General features: G+C 42.2%; 1 protein-coding gene and 1 long non-coding RNA gene across 10 annotated transcripts in view; one reads left to right on the top strand and one right to left on the bottom strand.

The window, feature by feature from the left end:
- The window catches only part of ENTPD3 (ectonucleoside triphosphate diphosphohydrolase 3), a 34,296-nt gene extending 21,721 nt beyond the window's left edge, over positions 1-12,575 (top strand). For 2 of the 3 annotated variants that reach the window (XM_082412902.1, XM_082412903.1), the window contains 6 exons: positions 152-311; positions 1,231-1,467; positions 6,324-6,596; positions 6,767-6,877; positions 8,192-8,329; positions 11,195-12,575. In XM_082412902.1, coding sequence (XP_082269028.1) covers positions 152-311; positions 1,231-1,467; positions 6,324-6,596; positions 6,767-6,877; positions 8,192-8,329; positions 11,195-11,431 — 1,156 coding nt within the window. In that variant the 3' untranslated portion in view covers positions 11,432-12,575. The remainder of the gene's footprint in view (positions 1-151; positions 312-1,230; positions 1,468-6,323; positions 6,597-6,766; positions 6,878-8,191; positions 8,330-11,194) is intronic. The other variant, XM_082412904.1, reaches the window with a different exon arrangement.
- LOC309637797 overlaps positions 1-16,503 on the bottom strand; it is a 555,044-nt gene that overhangs the window by 514,394 nt on the left and 24,147 nt on the right. The window lies entirely within an intron of this gene.

Genomic DNA, 16,503 nt, shown 5'->3' with positions numbered 1-16,503 from the left:
ATCCTGCCTTGCCTGGGAGGCTTCAACTTGTACAGGGGGTTGCCATGTCTTATATACATCTGGAAAACTGTCCCTGCCTGAAGGGGATGGGGGTGTTATTTTAAGATTGTTGTCTGGGCACTCAGCCTTTTGTGTTCTGTGCCTTGCATAGGTTGCAAAACGAAACAGCAGCTAATGAAGTCCTTGCGAGCATCCAAAACTACTTCGAGTCTCAGCCCTTTGATTTTAGGGATGCTCAAATCATTTCTGGGCAAGAGGAAGGGATTTATGGATGGATTACAGCCAACTATTTAATGGGAAATTTCCTGGAGGTGTGTGAAAACAAATGCATGGTTTTTAATCTTGCTGTTTATCCTGTCCCCTGTGGTTGGTAACTTAAGCAGAGGTACATGCAAACAGGGCCATCTGTCCTGCATTGTTCCTATCATGTAATGAATTAGGGAAACATCTATGATACAACAGCTAAGAAAAGACACGTATAGCTAGGACAAAGCCGTGGATCCTAAACAGGACCAAATGCATGGGGGAGGGGGAATATCATCATTTTACTGGCTAATAAGAAATTAGAGGCAGGGGAGGATCCAAATCTAGCAGTGGGCTATGAGTCTTTTGAAGGACACCTGGAAAATGACCCTTCCAATAAGTCCCATAGCCATCTGGAATTTACAGAGCCCTCAGGCAGCTTTCTTCCCAACTCATTCTGTGTCCTCAGGTCTCCTCACATTCCAGTCTCCATACTTCCTGCTCCTTTGGTGCAGAGGACACCATACTATGTTCAGCCTAAGACCTATTTTCTTCCCCCTTGAATATATTTTTAATTAAATTAAATTAATTTAGTTAATATTTTGGAAAATTCACAGAAAAATCCACATTTCTGCCCCCTTCACTCCCCAAAAGTTGGAGGAGCTGGTCACAGCAGACTCACATTCCTGCATGGCAACAACCAACTGGAACAGAGTATAGCTGATGCATTCCCCAGTTTGTCCCAGGCCCCACCATTCCCTACAGTCTACACCTCATTCCCTATTGTCTACTCACTCATTTATGTTGCCTGTACAGTCCCTGTAAGCATTTGAGTTCACCACCCCTGAAATAAAGGAGAGATCTGGCCCTGAATGCTTCCCATGTCATACTTCTTAGCAATAAGAGATGGGTCTTGGGTGAAGAACCCTAGCCAATCAGAGATGGTACCTTTGGTCTTTTTTCTTGTTTCTTTTTCCCACTGTGTAGAACAGCCTGTGGCATATGTGGGTGCATCCGAATGGAAAGGAGACCACAGGTGCCCTGGATTTAGGCGGTGCCTCCACCCAAATATCCTTCGCGGTGGAAGAGAAGAACGTGGGGCTGAACACCAGCGACATCGTGAAGGTGTCCCTGTATGGCTATGAGTACACACTCTACACACATAGCTTCCAGTGTTATGGCCGGAATGAGGCTGAGAAGAGGTTTCTGGCAATTCTCCTTCAGGTACCTGAGCCAGGGGGCAAAAGGTATTCCCTCGGGGGTCTTAGCTGAGAGGAAGATGCCTTGCCTTCTGGGGTCTGTCCTTTCCACTCCAATTAGAAGGTGGATGGAAACAGCAGCATTTTCCTGTGTACTTGTGGGCATCCAAGCTCTCTCTCTCTCTGATGTGTTGACCATTTCCAGTGTATTTGAGTCAGAAGTCCAGGGAAATTCCAGAGCTCCAGATGTTTTATAAATGATTCAGGACTTGGGATCCCTTTACGGACACAAGCTGTTTTAAACCAGTAGCTAAATAAACCTGAGAATGTTGAGACTCCCCTGAGTGCAGACAAAATAATAAAAGTGGTCACATGGGAAATGCTTGCTGACAGGGGAGAGGGCAGAGCCCTCCCCAGGCTCAGGCTTCTTTTACATGAGCCTATATTAGGCAGATTTCATGCCCTTTATATGGTGGGATCTTAGAGCAGCCGAATTCCATCACATCAGTCAGTAATTCATATGGTAAATGATGAATTAGGCACAGATGGCTACTTCAGGCATCAGCTAGAAGGCTGTCACTAATATGAACTTGACATTAGTAATGTATGTGTCAGCAAGGGCACTAGTACCATGGATGCGACCCGAGATCCCAAACTCCAGTGCTAAGGGGACATCAATCTCAGCCATGGCTGAGAAGGGAAGCTGAAGACGAAGGGAAAACAAAGGGAAGGAGGCTTGATCACCTAGAGGGGCATGGGGCCAACCGGAGGCCACAGATCCTGGCTTCTGATGGGGTCCAGGGGCAGGAGACAAGAGCTGGGTCAGCATATGAACATAGTGGACACAGCATCAGTAGCTTAACCCCCACCACTGCAACCTACTTTGGTCATTGAAGAAGGAAGCAGTATTCCCCAGCCATTAGCCTGTAGAAAATTGGGTTGGTTTACAAAAGTGTCATCAGCAGAACTCACATCTTCAGATCCCTGTATTTACTGAGTAGTCATGCAGGGTAGGTGGTGAGAATTCACCCTCCAGGTCTGGCCCTCTTCCCAAAACTTCTCTTTCAGCCTCACAGGAAAGGCTGGAGCCCCAGTACACATGCATGCCACATGCATTGTTGGGAAAGCCTGAGCACTCCTGGGAAGGACAGAGCGGGAACCCTGCAGGCAGCCCTGAGCTACACTTCCATGGCTCAGGAGACTCAGTGCCCACCCCAGACTCTCATCCACCCTACACTCAGCCAAACCACACCCCACACGGAGCTTAACCAACCCTCGTTAACTGGGGCTCCTCTTTTCTCTCTCTCCTTTTATTTTTAGCAATACTTATTGCCCCTTCCTCCAGCTCTGGCCCTGGCGGGGGTGGAGGGTGGAGCAGGGGCTCCTCTGAACTTTAGACAGGAAAAGGGAAGCAGGTGAAATCACCCTTTTTCCAGGATGAGTGGAGGTTTGAGAAGCTAACCTCTTAAATTTGACTGGCCCTGAGGAAGAGAGTGTGTGTGTGTGTGTGTTTATGCACACACTCCTACAGTGTTTATTAAAGAATGTCTATGTACCCAACAGTCTACAGTAGAGAAGTGAATACTCCACCTGGGTAAGGTCTCATTTGGGTTTGAGAATGCAGGTCTCAAGGTGTGAGCCCAGGACTGGGGGCAGAGGTGGGAGACCCCAGGCCCTCACTATAGATAGTCAGGTCACAGGGACAGGGTGTGTCTCCAACTTGCCTGATAACATCTGGATGCCTGAGAGGGTGGCTCTGCCCTCTAAGCCTTCTGACTCAGGTGAGGGGAAGGATCCAGCTGTGATGAGGATCACCCACAAATGCAAGTCCCGACTTGCCTGACCAATACTTTCATGTCCCAAAGATGTGTTGCCAAGCCCCAACTTAGAAGGTTCTCAAAGATTACTGCATCATGAACTGGCTGAGTAAATGCCACCAGTCCAGGACTCATTTCCCGGTCTGTAATGTAAGGGGCTGTAGCCCCTTATAAGTGTGGTGAGAGTGACACCTAGATATACACTTTGCAAATTATTTTCTTAATAAGGAGTCTCCAGTCACCCCAGGGCTCAAGTCTCACTCTGAGAGCATGTTAGACGTTAGGGACATGAATTCACTTTCTCTTCCTCTTTAAGTAAGACTTAAGTATTTATTTATTTTTGGCTGCACTGAGTCTTCATTGCTGCACGTGGGCTTTCTCTAGTTGTGGCGAGTGGGGGCAACTCTTCATTATGGTGCGCGGGCTTCTCACTGAGGTGGCCTCTCTTTGTTGCGGAGCATGGGCTCTAGGCACGCAGGCTTCAGTAGTTGTGGCACGAGGGCTCAGTAGTTGTGGCTCGCGGGCTCTAGAGCTCAGGCTCAGTAGTTGTGCTTCATGGGCTTAGTTGCTCCGCGGCATGTGGGATCTTCCCGGACCAGGGCTTGAACCCGTGTCCCCTGCATTGGCAGGTGGATTCTTAACCACTGCGCCACCAGGGAGGTCCTCTTCTGTTTTTAAAGTAACACATGTTCAGTGAAAAAAAATTTAGAAAATTTAAATATAAAAAAAAATTTAAAAAAAATATAAATAATAAACAAACAAAACCTGGAATTAGCCACCATCAACACAGTATTGCATTTTCTTCCAGATTTTTTTTTCATGCAGGAATATGTGTAGTATTTACAAATTTGGCTTCATATGGTTTATATATAATTTTATATCCAGCTTTTTTTTAACCTAACAATATATTGTGAGCAGTTTCCTGTGTTGTTAAACATCTTTTGAAATTATTACTTTTATAGGTGCATAATATTCCAAATACCATTATTTAAAAAGAAAAACTATATTGGTCATTTTATTATAAAAGAAAGTACATGACCCTTTCATGCCAGTGCCCTGCAAACACTAAATTCAGGGAAGATTTATTGAATGTTGAGGGCCTAAGCAACTTGGCACACTGGCAGATTATATTTAAGGAATGCCATAACAAATAATTCACACTCCAAAGAGAGAAGTGAAATAATCTTTACTGAGCTTCTTCTGCCAGAAATAATTTATATTATCTTGCTTCTTCTCCAAGCCAAGCCAGAAATGATTTAATTATTTAAAAAGTATAAGGCAGATTTGGAGGGAGAAACTACATAATCAGTTGGTTGATTTGATTTTTTTCTTTCAACGAATATTTCAGCCATAGGGTGACCATGGCATGATACGTTACAAATTAGACATAACACCTTTTGAACACCATAGATTTTTTCATACCACTGAGGCAGAAGGGGGCCTGTTTGCTGCCTCCACAGAGTCATATGAAGATCTTTCTGCAGAACACTCATGTCAGTTATACTGGATGAGTGTTGGACTTCTGTAGGATTCTGTGTAGAATCCTACCACTGCCTTTTGTTAAATGATTACATTGTTTTGATGTGTACCTCAGTTTCCTCAGCAGTAAAATGAAAGAGTTGGGCTAAGTGTTTTCTGGGTCAAGATTTTACAGTAGGGGGTAAAATAGGCCTTGGTAGCTTTGAAATTAGAGTTTGAATCCAATTTCTTGGGAAAGAGAGTCCATAAATAGAACCAAACACATTTTGGAATTCAGCATTTGATAAAGGGAACATTTTTTTTTTTAAAGGGAACATTTTTGACCATAGATAAAAATTGGATAATCATCTGGAAAAAGTAAAATCAAATCCCAATCTTAATACCAAATTAATTACAAATAGATCGAAGATTTCTATGTAACAGGATATTTATTACAGCATTGTTTTGTAATGGCAAATGATTGGAAACTACCTAAATTTTCCTCTAGAGGGGACTCCCTAAATAAATTATAGTTTATTTGTACAGTGGAGTGCTATGCAGCTTCTAAAAAGCCACTCTTACACTTACAATGAAAGGAAAATCTCAAAGATATATTTTTAAGTAAGAAAAGCAAGGGGCAGAACAGTGTGTATACAGTACTACCATTTATGATTTAAAAATTTTAGGGACTTCCCTGGTGGTGCAGTGGTTAAGAATCCACCTGCCAATACAGGGGACATGGGTTCGAGCCCTGGTCCGGGAAGATCCCACATGCCGCGGAGCAACTAAGCCCATGAGGCACAACTACTGAGCCTGAGCTCTAGAGCCTGCGAGCCACAACTACTGAGCCCTCGTGCCACAACTACTGAAGCCCACGTGCCTAGAGCCCGTGCTCAGCAACAAGAGTGAAGTCACTGCAGTGAGAAGCCCACGCACCACAACGAAGAGTAGCCCCCGCTCGCCACAACTAGAGAAACTCCGCACGCAGCAACGAAGACCCAATGCAGCCAAAAATAAATAAATAACTTCATTAAAAACAAAAATTTTTTTTTTAATTTTTAAATTTTGAAAAGAAAGAGAAGGGAAAAGAAAATATATTTGCACACGCATATAAGAAGTATACACAGAATCTCTGGTAGAATACACAAAACTGGCAATAGTGGTTACTTCCAGGGAGGGAATCTGGGTGGGGAAAGTGGGTGGGAGGGAGCCTTAATTTTCATAATATATTTATTTGTACCTTTTGAATTATTTTTTTAGGTGGATAGATAACATTTTCTTCAAAATGGTCAATGAATCTAAACATATCTTGTTTTCTCATCAAAATGGAGTTCATAAAACCTGCTTCTCAGGGCTGTGGTAAGGGCTGGAGCAGACAGTGTAAGCAAGAGCCTAGTGTTGTGCCTGGTGCAGGGTGACCATCCCCCCACCCCGACTTGAGTTATCTAGACAACCTGGGAGCTCCCTTCTACACTGACGCAGAATGGCCTTTTTTCCGTTTCTCTCTTGGCATTGGCGGGGGACAACAGTAAGGATTTGCACTGAGGATCTGTACTTGGGCCTCCACAAAACAGTGATATCTAACACCTCACTCTTGTACCTACAGAATTATACCACTGAAACCACATTTGCCAACCCCTGTTACCCTCGGAATTACAAAACCGCCTTCACTGAGGCACATGTGTTTGGCAGCCTGTGTACAGAGGACCTGAGACCTGAAAGTTATGATCCCAACAACAGCATCACTTTTGAAGGAACCGGGGACCCATCACTGTGTAGGGAAAAGGTGGCTTCCCTATTTAACTTCAGTGCTTGCCATGACCAAGAAGCCTGTTCCTTCAATGGGGTATATCAGCCAAAAGTTAAAGGGTCATTTGTGGTAAGGGCAAAACTATGGAAAGATTCCTTTTTTTCCCCATTGAATATTTCTTTCTCACCTTTCTGTTTTTCCTCTGCTAGCTGTTTCCCACTTCCTTATTCAGTACCCTGAAACCTCCATATTATATCCCATTCTGAGAACTGATTTCCTTCTGCACGACTTCCTTACAGGCTTTTGCAGGATTCTACTACACAGCCAGTGCTTTCAACCTTTCGGGTAGCTTTTCCCTGCACACCTTCAACTCAAGCACCTGGAATTTCTGCTCACAGAATTGGGGTAAGGTCAGTATTTAAAGAGAAAGGATCCATATTGGTACGAAACAGTAGAGCAGAGTAGATTCCATTTGTGTGCATGTGTGTGTATATTCTGAATTTGACTTTTATGCTGTCCTCCTTTCACCATATCGTAAGATGGGGGTAGTAAGGGACCCCACCTCATAACTGCATCGTGGATTAATGTTCTAACCATGGGCACAATGATTATAACAGTGTTTGGCACGTCATAAGCACTCTATAAACTTAGATTGTTCTTCTGTGATGTTGTATAGGGATTTTTATTTTTTGGAAATATAGGAGATATGGTGTATATGTACAATGGAATATCACTCAGCCATAAAGAAGAATGAAATTTTGCCATTTGCAACATGAGTGGACCTGGAGGGTATTATGCTTAGTGAAATAAGTCAGATGGAGGAAGACAAATACTGTATGTTATCACGTACATGTGGAATCTCAAAAATAAAACAAATGAACATAAAACAGGGATATTTTTATCATTGTATTATTTTATAGTAATTATAATTATTAAATTCTGGGTGATAAGATTCTTTAAAATATGACGGCTGACCTAAGCTGTTCTGAAATGTGGTTTTCTTTAATTTTTTAAATTTATTTATTTTATTTTTGGCTGCATTGAGTCTTCATTGCTGCGTGCCGGCTTTCTCTAGTTGCAGTGAGTGGGGGCTACTCTTCGTTGCGGTGTGCAGGCTTCTCATTGCGGTGGCTTCTCTTGTTGCGGAGCGTGGGCTCTAGGCACGTGGGCTTCAGTAATTGTGGCGCACGGACTCAGTAGTTGTGGCTCATGGGCTCTAGAGTGCAGGCTCAATAGTTGTGGCACACGGGCTTAGTTGCTCCACGGCATGTGGGATCTTCCCGGACCAGGGCTCAAACCTGTGTCCCCTGCATTGGCAGGCGGATTCTTAACCACTGTGCCACCAGGGAAGTCCCTGAAATGTGTGTTTTAAAACCTGCCTCCAGGGCTTCCCTGGTGGCACAGTGGCTGAGAGTCCGCCTGCCAATGCAGGAGACACAGGTTCGATCCCTGGTCCGGGAGGATCCCACATGCCGCGGAGCGGCTGGGCCCGTGCACCACAACTGCTGAGCCTGTGCCCTAGAGCCTTCAAGCCACAGCTACTGAGGCCCGCGCGCCTGGAGCCCGTGCTCTGCAACAACAGAAGCCACCACAATGGGAACCTGCGCACAGCAACGAAGACCCAACGCAGCCATAAATAAATAAATAAATAAATAAATTTATTAAAAAAAAAAAAAAAGAAATGTATAAAACCTGCCTCCTCCCTGTTTTGAACCTGCCTTCAGCTCCCACTGCTGCTCCCCCGGTTTGATGAGGAGTACGCTCGCTCCTACTGCTTCTCAGCCCACTATATCTACCACTTGCTTGTAAACGGATACAAATTCACCGAGAAGACCTGGCCCCAAATACATTTTAAAAAAGAGGTAAGTCAAAGCACAAACTGTTTCCTCCTCTTTCTCTCAAAATAGATGTTTGTGTGTATGTGTGTGAATGAAATGTAGAAGATAAGCGGGACTTGGGGATTTAACTTGCTAAATGGAGCCAATGAGACTTGATCCCTGGTGAGCTTATGAGAAGAGATGATTCTAGGGGAATTCAGAGGAAGTGGTCATCAGAAACCTTCCACATAAGTTAAGGATTGGATGCCAAGCACCGTGGCCTCTGAGCTCCGTGGCGGCAGCACTTGTTTTATCGTCCTCATATACCTAGCATTCAGCACAGGGCTGAGAACATGGAAGGTGCTTAGTAAATGTTGTTGAGTGAATACATAAATATGTTAAGGAACAGAGACTTTTCATCCTGACAAGAAGCTTCAAATGTAACAATTTTGTTAAGAGAATAGTAACTAATTGCTCTCCATTTTACACAAATGTCAGAGTGAGATCTATGCTTCAGAGAACAGGGATTAAATAAGCAGCATTAAATAAGAATTTGATCTTAGAATGAGTCTGAGGTCACTGTATTCACTCTCAAGTGTCCAGAATGGTCCAATGCTGGAATTACAGCTCTTACCAGGTGACTATTTGGTGAGGGGCCTCTGTACCTTGCTTTCAGGACTCAGCCTTGCTGATATTTTTGTCCAGCACTCTGTTCCCCAGATTCTGGGAGGGTTTTCTCATTTCAGGAATAGCAGATGTAAAGCCTGAAGTATGTCTGGAGTCAGTCTGTTCGATGTTAGCTTCAGCAATAATTAGATTAAAGCAAGCAATATCCAGCATTAGGCCTGTGACTGTTTACTTTTACATAGATAAAACTGAGTCATCTATAAAAATTAAGGATGTCTGGAGATGTTTAAGGACTGTTGGTGGCATGTACTCTCCAAGCTTTGTTTCTAATTAATCTAATTACCAGGAAAGTACATTATGAGAATGGGGAATGATTTTCCATTAAATACCAATTTGGGGGGATACAGAATTCTACATTTCCAGTTCCTTTCCTTTATTTATAAAGAATTTAATACTCAGTCAAATTAGTATTCAAATGTGAGGGTATAAAAAGACTTCAGAAGATTTGCCATGCAAAGATTTACATCCAAAATATTTTTGGAGGACGTGATCAAATAAGGAGAGAAATAAATCCAGATGTATAAAAATATAGGAAGTAAGAATAAATGATGTTGTGGCTTAAAATTTATATTAAAAAAGAAAAAAGAAAACTAACACCAAAGAAAAGTAAAAGAGAAGAATCCATTTATAACAACCCAGAATTCTAGTATAGCTAATATCCAATGTGATGGGGGTATGGTTGAGGGTCATAGGATACAGGGACATAAGAGTGGCCTAAAACGCTCATCTTGTAAAGTGGAACATATTTATATCATTTCTAAGGCAATAAAGGAAAAAAATAAACATAGGGAAATAGCACCTATTGAAAATTTAAAACTAAGGTATTAGAAAGCAGTCCAAATATATCAATAATTACAATAATCATAAATGGACTAAACCTACCAGTTAAAAGGCACTGTCAGATTGGATTTTTTTAAATGAAGTATATATTGTTTATAAGAGAAACAGTCTTTAAGGACATGGAACGTTTTTTGGGTTTTCTTTAAATTTTATTGAAGTATAGTTGATTTACAATGTTGTGTTAATTTCTGCTATACAGCAAAATGATTGTTATACATATATATATTCTCTTTCGTATTTGTTTCCACTATGGTTTATCATAGGATATTGAATATAGTTCCCTGTGCTATACAGTAGGACCTTGTTGTTCATCCATCCTATATATAATAGTTTTCATCTGCTAATCCCAAACTCCCAATCCATCCCTCCCCCACCTCCCTCCCCCTTGGCAACCACAAATCTCTTCTCTATGTCTGTGAGTCTGTTTCTGTTTTGTTCATTTGCAAAGGACATGCAAAGTTTGAAAGTTAAAAAAAATTTTTTTAACTATCAGGCAAATACTACCCAAAAGAAAATTGGTGTAGCTTTTTAATATCTGACAAAATAGTCTAAGATAAAGAGCATCATTTAAGATAGAGAGGATAGAAGATTGCAAATTTGAAACATTTATACATCTAATAAATAGCCAAAAAACATGTAAACAAAAATTGATGGAACTACCAGATGAAACTGACGAAGTCTGCTTCCCTCTTAAACTGACCTTCTTTTCTTTTTTTTTTATTTTTATTTTTATTTTTTTTTTGATATTTATTTGGCTGCACCAGGTCTTAATTGCAGCACGCGGGACCTTCATTGCTGTGTGTGGGATCTTCAGTTGTGACACGCGGGATCTTTTTTTTGGTTTTGGCATGTGGGATCTTTTTTTTTAGTTGCGGCACGCAGGCTCTTAGTTGCGGCATGCAGGATCTAGTCCCCTGACCAGGGATTGAACCCGGGCCGCCTGCATTCAGAGTGTGGAGCCTTAATCGCTGGACCACCAGGGAAGTCCCCTGACCATCTTTTCTTAGAAACTGGTCCTGGGTTCAGTAAAACATGCATCACCCTCTTTCTTTAGCTATAGACACTTCTGTACCCGATGACAGAAAAACTTTCACTGTTATTAACTGTGCCCTCTTCACGCTTGGCTGCGACGAGGCTGTGAGGATTAGTTCTTCTGGCTGTTTCCTCTGCAGTGTGGGAGATTGGGCCCTTGAGGCTTTGTGGTCACAGTGATCTGGGTTCTAGCCCAGTCTCTGCAGTGTCTGAAATTAGGCAAGTCCTTTGACCTCCTTAGGCCACAGTTTCCTGGGGGTGTCTCAGGAGGGTGACCATGGTGTGCCCTGGGGATGTAATCCGTGCCTCAAGCCCAGCCCTGAGAACTGAGCCGTCTCCTCTACTCCACAGGTGGGGAACAGCAGCATAGCCTGGTCTCTCGGCTACATGCTCAGCCTGACCAACCAGATCCCAGCCGAAAGCCCCCTGATTCGCCTGCCCATCAAGACGTCTGCCTTTATGGGCACCCTCGCCTTCTTCGCAGCAGTGGCCTTGCTGTGTCTGACATATCTTGTGTACCTGTGTGTGTCGTCCAGGAATCAGAGGCGCTCCCAGCATGCCTTGGACAACACAGTGGACTCTGAGTGAGCCTCACAATGTGGCTCCTGGAGCCTGAGGGCTGCCCATAACCAGCCCGGGGGGCACCAAACAATGCAAGCAAAATGTCCATCTTCAGGAAACACAGCTAAAGTCCAATGCCTGTGTGCCTCTCAGATACTGATTTATGCCAAAGCACCTCTTGGGGAGTCTCTCAACTGTTCTGTGTACATTGCTCCGCCAGAGACCCCACCACCCACTAGCTGACCTATTGGGGACCAGAGGAGAGACAGGCCATCAAGGTCAGGCTCTTTCATCCAAGTGCCCCAGAGGAAGAGTAAGTTGAGAATATGACAGTTTAATGTTAAAGAATATGCCAGTTTAACGTTGAAGAATTGACCTCAGGGCTCAGTTTGCATTTTCCCTCCTTCAAAAATGCCGTATTCCTCCCAGCGGGTTTGGAAGCTGTCAGGTGTCTAGTAAGCATCTGGCCCCGTCAGATATCTCATTTTATGGCTTCCTCTCATTGGTCCTTAACTAAGACTTTCCTTACCAACCCCCAAAACATTGAGCTCCCTCAGACTGGGAGAACATTGTATCTGGGGGAAAAGCCTCCTTTACCCCAAGGACAGTGGCCCCAGCCAAGCTTCTGTCATGTAGGCAGAACCTGAAGGACAGAGACACGCAGAATGTCTACCAGAAAACTACAGGCCATTCCTGAAGTGGGATTCCCTCTCAGGGCTCTGGTCGTTAGATCGCCACCTGTGTGTGTATCATCCTCCTTGCCTCCCCTTCCCATTGCTGTGTCCCCCTGTAAAACGTTTATTCCTAGCAAGGCTATCATGTTCCAGATCATTCTGCCTTTGCTAGGCTTTTGCTTACGGTTGGCTTTCCATCGTTAGCACCGTATGCATTTCACCCACCATTCCGACAGGTACACCTGATGCTGTCACAAGACATCCTCTTCTATGATTTGCTTACCAATTATCAGTACTTTCCTAGATGGTAGGCCTCTGCATAGTAGCCACAGTTCTTGACTTTGGGAAAAGAAAAGGAAGCTGCGGGGACATTTAACTCCAAAGTGGGATGGGAAAGAACTCTAGCAAGTCCAATGGCTACAAATTAAAAATAAACATTCTTTCAGATTATAGTTTGTTCGCTGAATACAGAATAAATGACTCTTATTTTATTGTGACTTGCAGTATGTGTGTTTGTTACCTTGCATATGGTACTCTTTCTCCTAAGGACCCAAGGTGGCATTTATGAAAGGAAGTTTTAAAAAGTAAAAAAATTTTCTTAAGGAAACGTTCCTAGTGCATTAAGAAAGACATGCATTAATATCACCTTTATTCCAGAGAGTTCAAAGTGCTTCACTTTAATAAATCTTTGTTTCCTTAAGATAACTGAGTCAAACATTTCTTTACTTTTTTGACATTGCAAAGCTTCTGTGAGGCTACAACCTGCCACTCAGATCTTGATTCCCACCCAGAATGGCTGCTCCTGTCCCAAAGTGCACCTTTGTTCACACAGTTCTTCCTACCTAGACTGTGGGTCATCCTCCCACCCATCCAAATAATATTTCTAAAGGCCCAATCCTAGCTCTACTTCTTCCACAAAGCATTCCTTGCACACAAATGTGCACGCACACACACACACACACACACAATGATCTATCTCTTGGACTACTTTTTAAAAACTAACTACATAAATTCTTATACTGTTGCTTATCTTTGTGTGTGCATATGGCTTATTCTAAAATACACAGTAGGCTACATAAGGGCAATTCATCACTCACACATTCATTCAACAGATATTTAAGAAATACCTACTATGGGCCTGACACCTTGCCAAGTGTGATCTTAGATTTGGGTAAGTGCTATGACTGTATTATATACTCAACATACTTGTTGATTGATGGTTCCATAAATGACTGAGGGGTGGACAATAAGCTCTAGAGAGATCAGATAAAATAGCATCCAAGTCACCAAGAGTTTGCAAATAAAAAGATACGTCTGTGCAGTAAAGAGGGTCAAAGCTCCATGAAGACGAGTTGTAGTCAACATTTCTAGCCAATTTGGGAATTTGGAATGAACTGATGAAGTATTTTGAGTTTTCTGACATATATCAAAAAATTCTTTTCAGACAGACCATCTCGAAATCTGCAGGCTAAGTAATGTATCTGGTACTACCGTGGTAGGCAAAAGTCTAACATGGTCCCCATCACCTTCACCCTCTGGTGTTACTCCTGAGATTACATCATTACCTGGCACAAGGGATGTGCAGATATTAATCAGCTGACCTTAAAATGGAGAGATTATCCAGGTAGGCCTAATTGTATCACATGAGCTCTTTAAAAGCAGAGTATTTTCTCCAGAAAAGGAAGTCATATTCAAAGCATGAGGAGGATTTGACTATTGCTAACTTGAAGATGGAGAAAGCTAGGTAGAAAGGACCTGAGAGCAGCCCCTAGGAACTAAGAGCAACCCCTGGCTGACAGCCCGCAAGGAAGAGGGACCTCAGTCCTTCAACTGCAAAGAACAGGGTTCAGTCAACAACCTAAATAAACTTGGAAGCAAGTCTCCCCAGAGCCTCCAAATAAGAGATTGACCCAGTTGACATGTTCATTTCAGCCTGTGAGCCCCTAAGCAGAGAACCCACCCATACTTCTGAACTCCAGAGTTGCAAGGTCAGAAATGGGTGCTGTTGTAGGCCACTAAGTTTGTGGCCACTTGTAACACAGCCATAGAAAATTAATACAACTACAGAACTCCAAGCCCCAAGGCTCCAAACAGAGCAAGTGCTTACATTTGAAATACATAGTAATGATAAAGTGATTAGGTGTCACAAATTGTGCCTATTCCTTACAATAACCATGCAAGAAAAACATGGGCTCAGAGGTAAAATAACATGCCAGCATTGCCAGCTGGAAGCATTTTTGGAGATGGAGATTGTGAGTTGAGATTCTAGTTAAGTCTAAAATGCATTATGTCCATCATATTTCCTTTCACAGACAAAGGCAGTATCGTGGCACTTAGGAGTTCGACTTTAGAATTTTGTAGTCCAACATACCCATTCACATACAACTGCATGATTTATGACAGAGATGTCACATCACAGCAGTAGTGAAAAATGTGGGACAATTGGATTTCCATATGGAGAAAAAAGGAAATTCAACCCTTTTCTCTTACATTTTCAAAAATCATTCCCAGGTAGTAAGTGTGAAAGACATAAGTGTGAAAGATAAACCTACAAAGGTTTTAGGATAGAATGGAGGAAAAAAATTTAAGATCTTGAATAAGGGAAGGGTTTCTCAAACACTACATAAAAAGCATTAACCATAAGAGAATACTGGGTATGGCTGATTACATTAGATTAAGAACTTCTGTTCATCAAAAAACACCATTAAAAGAGTAAAAAGACAAGCCATAGAGTGGAAGAAGGTATTTGCAACATATATAACTGATAAAGGACCAGATTGTATGAAGAACTACAAATCAGTGAGAAGAAGGCAGACGATCCAGTTTTTCTCAGTGGGCAAAAGGCTTGAAAAGACATTTAACAAAAGAAGAAATCGAAATGTCCAATAAATATAAAAAAGTGCTCAATCTCATTAAATAGATAAGGGCAATGCAAATTAAAACTATAACAAGATAGCACAATATACCCATTAGTCTGGCAAAATATAAAAGCCTGACAATACCAAGTGTTAGTGAAAGTATAGAAAAATGGAACTCTCTTACAGCAGGTGGGAATGTAAGTTAGTGCAACCACTCTGGGAACCTGTGCTATTGTCTAATAATGTTGAAGATATGCATACCAGATAGCCCAGATATTCCAGGCCAAGGTATATACCTTTGAGATGTGTGTTCTAATGTACATTAGGATACATGCCTAAGAATGTTCTTACCAGCAACCAAGATGCCCATTCCATAAAATGGAAGAATAAATAGTAATATATTTGTACTAGAAAATACCATACAGCATAAAAACGAAAGAACTACAAATATATGCTCAATGTGCATGGATCTTACAAACATAATGTTGAGCTTAAAAAGCAAGTCATAAAGTAGGTAAGTAGATAGATAGAATAATTCCATTTATATAAAGTTCAAAAACAGGTAAAACTAAACAAAGAAGGTAAACTCTAAGGAAAAGCAAGGAAATTATTACTCTTAAATTTGGGGGAAGATAGAGGTTGTGTTCGGAAAGAGATAACAGATGTCTTAGTCAGCTAGGGCTGCCATAATAAACTACCATAGACTGGGTTGCTTAAACAATGGAAATTTATTTTCTCACTGTGCTGGAAGCTGGGAAGTCCAGGATCAAGGTGCTGGCCAATTCAGGTCCTGGTGAGAGCTCTCTGGTTTGTATACAGCTACCTTCTCGCTGACCTTTCCTCTTTGCTTATGCAGAAAGGGAGAGTGAGCGCTCTCTTTTTATAAGGGCACTAATCCCGTCAGGATTAGTGGACGCCCCTCATAACCTCATCTAACCCTAATTACCTCCCAAAGGCCCCATACCCAAACACTACCACATTAGGGGTATGCTTTCAGCATATGAATATTGGCGGCACACAAGCATTCAGTCCATAACAACAAGACTTCTGGGGTGACAGTGATGTTCTATAACTGGGTATAGTTACAGGTGTTCCCTTTTTTCAACCATTCATATACTTTCTGTATGTCCTATATGGCATTTAAAAATAAAATTATAGATCTGGGGTAACTCAAGGATTTGCTACTTGCTACCTCTATGATCTTCACAAAGTCTTTCAATCTCTTTGACCCTTAGATTTCTTCATGTATAATGGGGATAATAGGTACCTCATGGTAAATTTTTTTAAAAGAGAAAATTTAGCACTCAGCTAGTACCTGGCACAGAGTATAGCCAATGAATAAAAGTATAAAAAAGTATTTCCTTCACCCATTTATTTATTCACTCATCATACATTTACCAAAAGTGTATCATGTGCTAAGTAAACCCTGGGCTGGGAGACTGATGTTGGGAGAGAAATGATACGTTACTTTCCTCTTGAAACATGAGACACTACTGCCCCCTGCTGGAGCCATGGAGAAAATCCTTCCTGGTTGTGCTTTTTTTTTTTCTCCATAACTAAAATGCTG

The sequence above is a fragment of the Balaenoptera physalus genome, assembly GCF_965194825.1.
Source record: "Balaenoptera physalus genome assembly, chromosome: 11".
Lineage (NCBI taxonomy): Eukaryota > Metazoa > Chordata > Mammalia > Artiodactyla > Balaenopteridae > Balaenoptera > Balaenoptera physalus.
The sequence above is the reverse complement of the archived record's forward strand: the minus strand, read 5'-3'. Positions and strand labels throughout refer to the sequence as shown.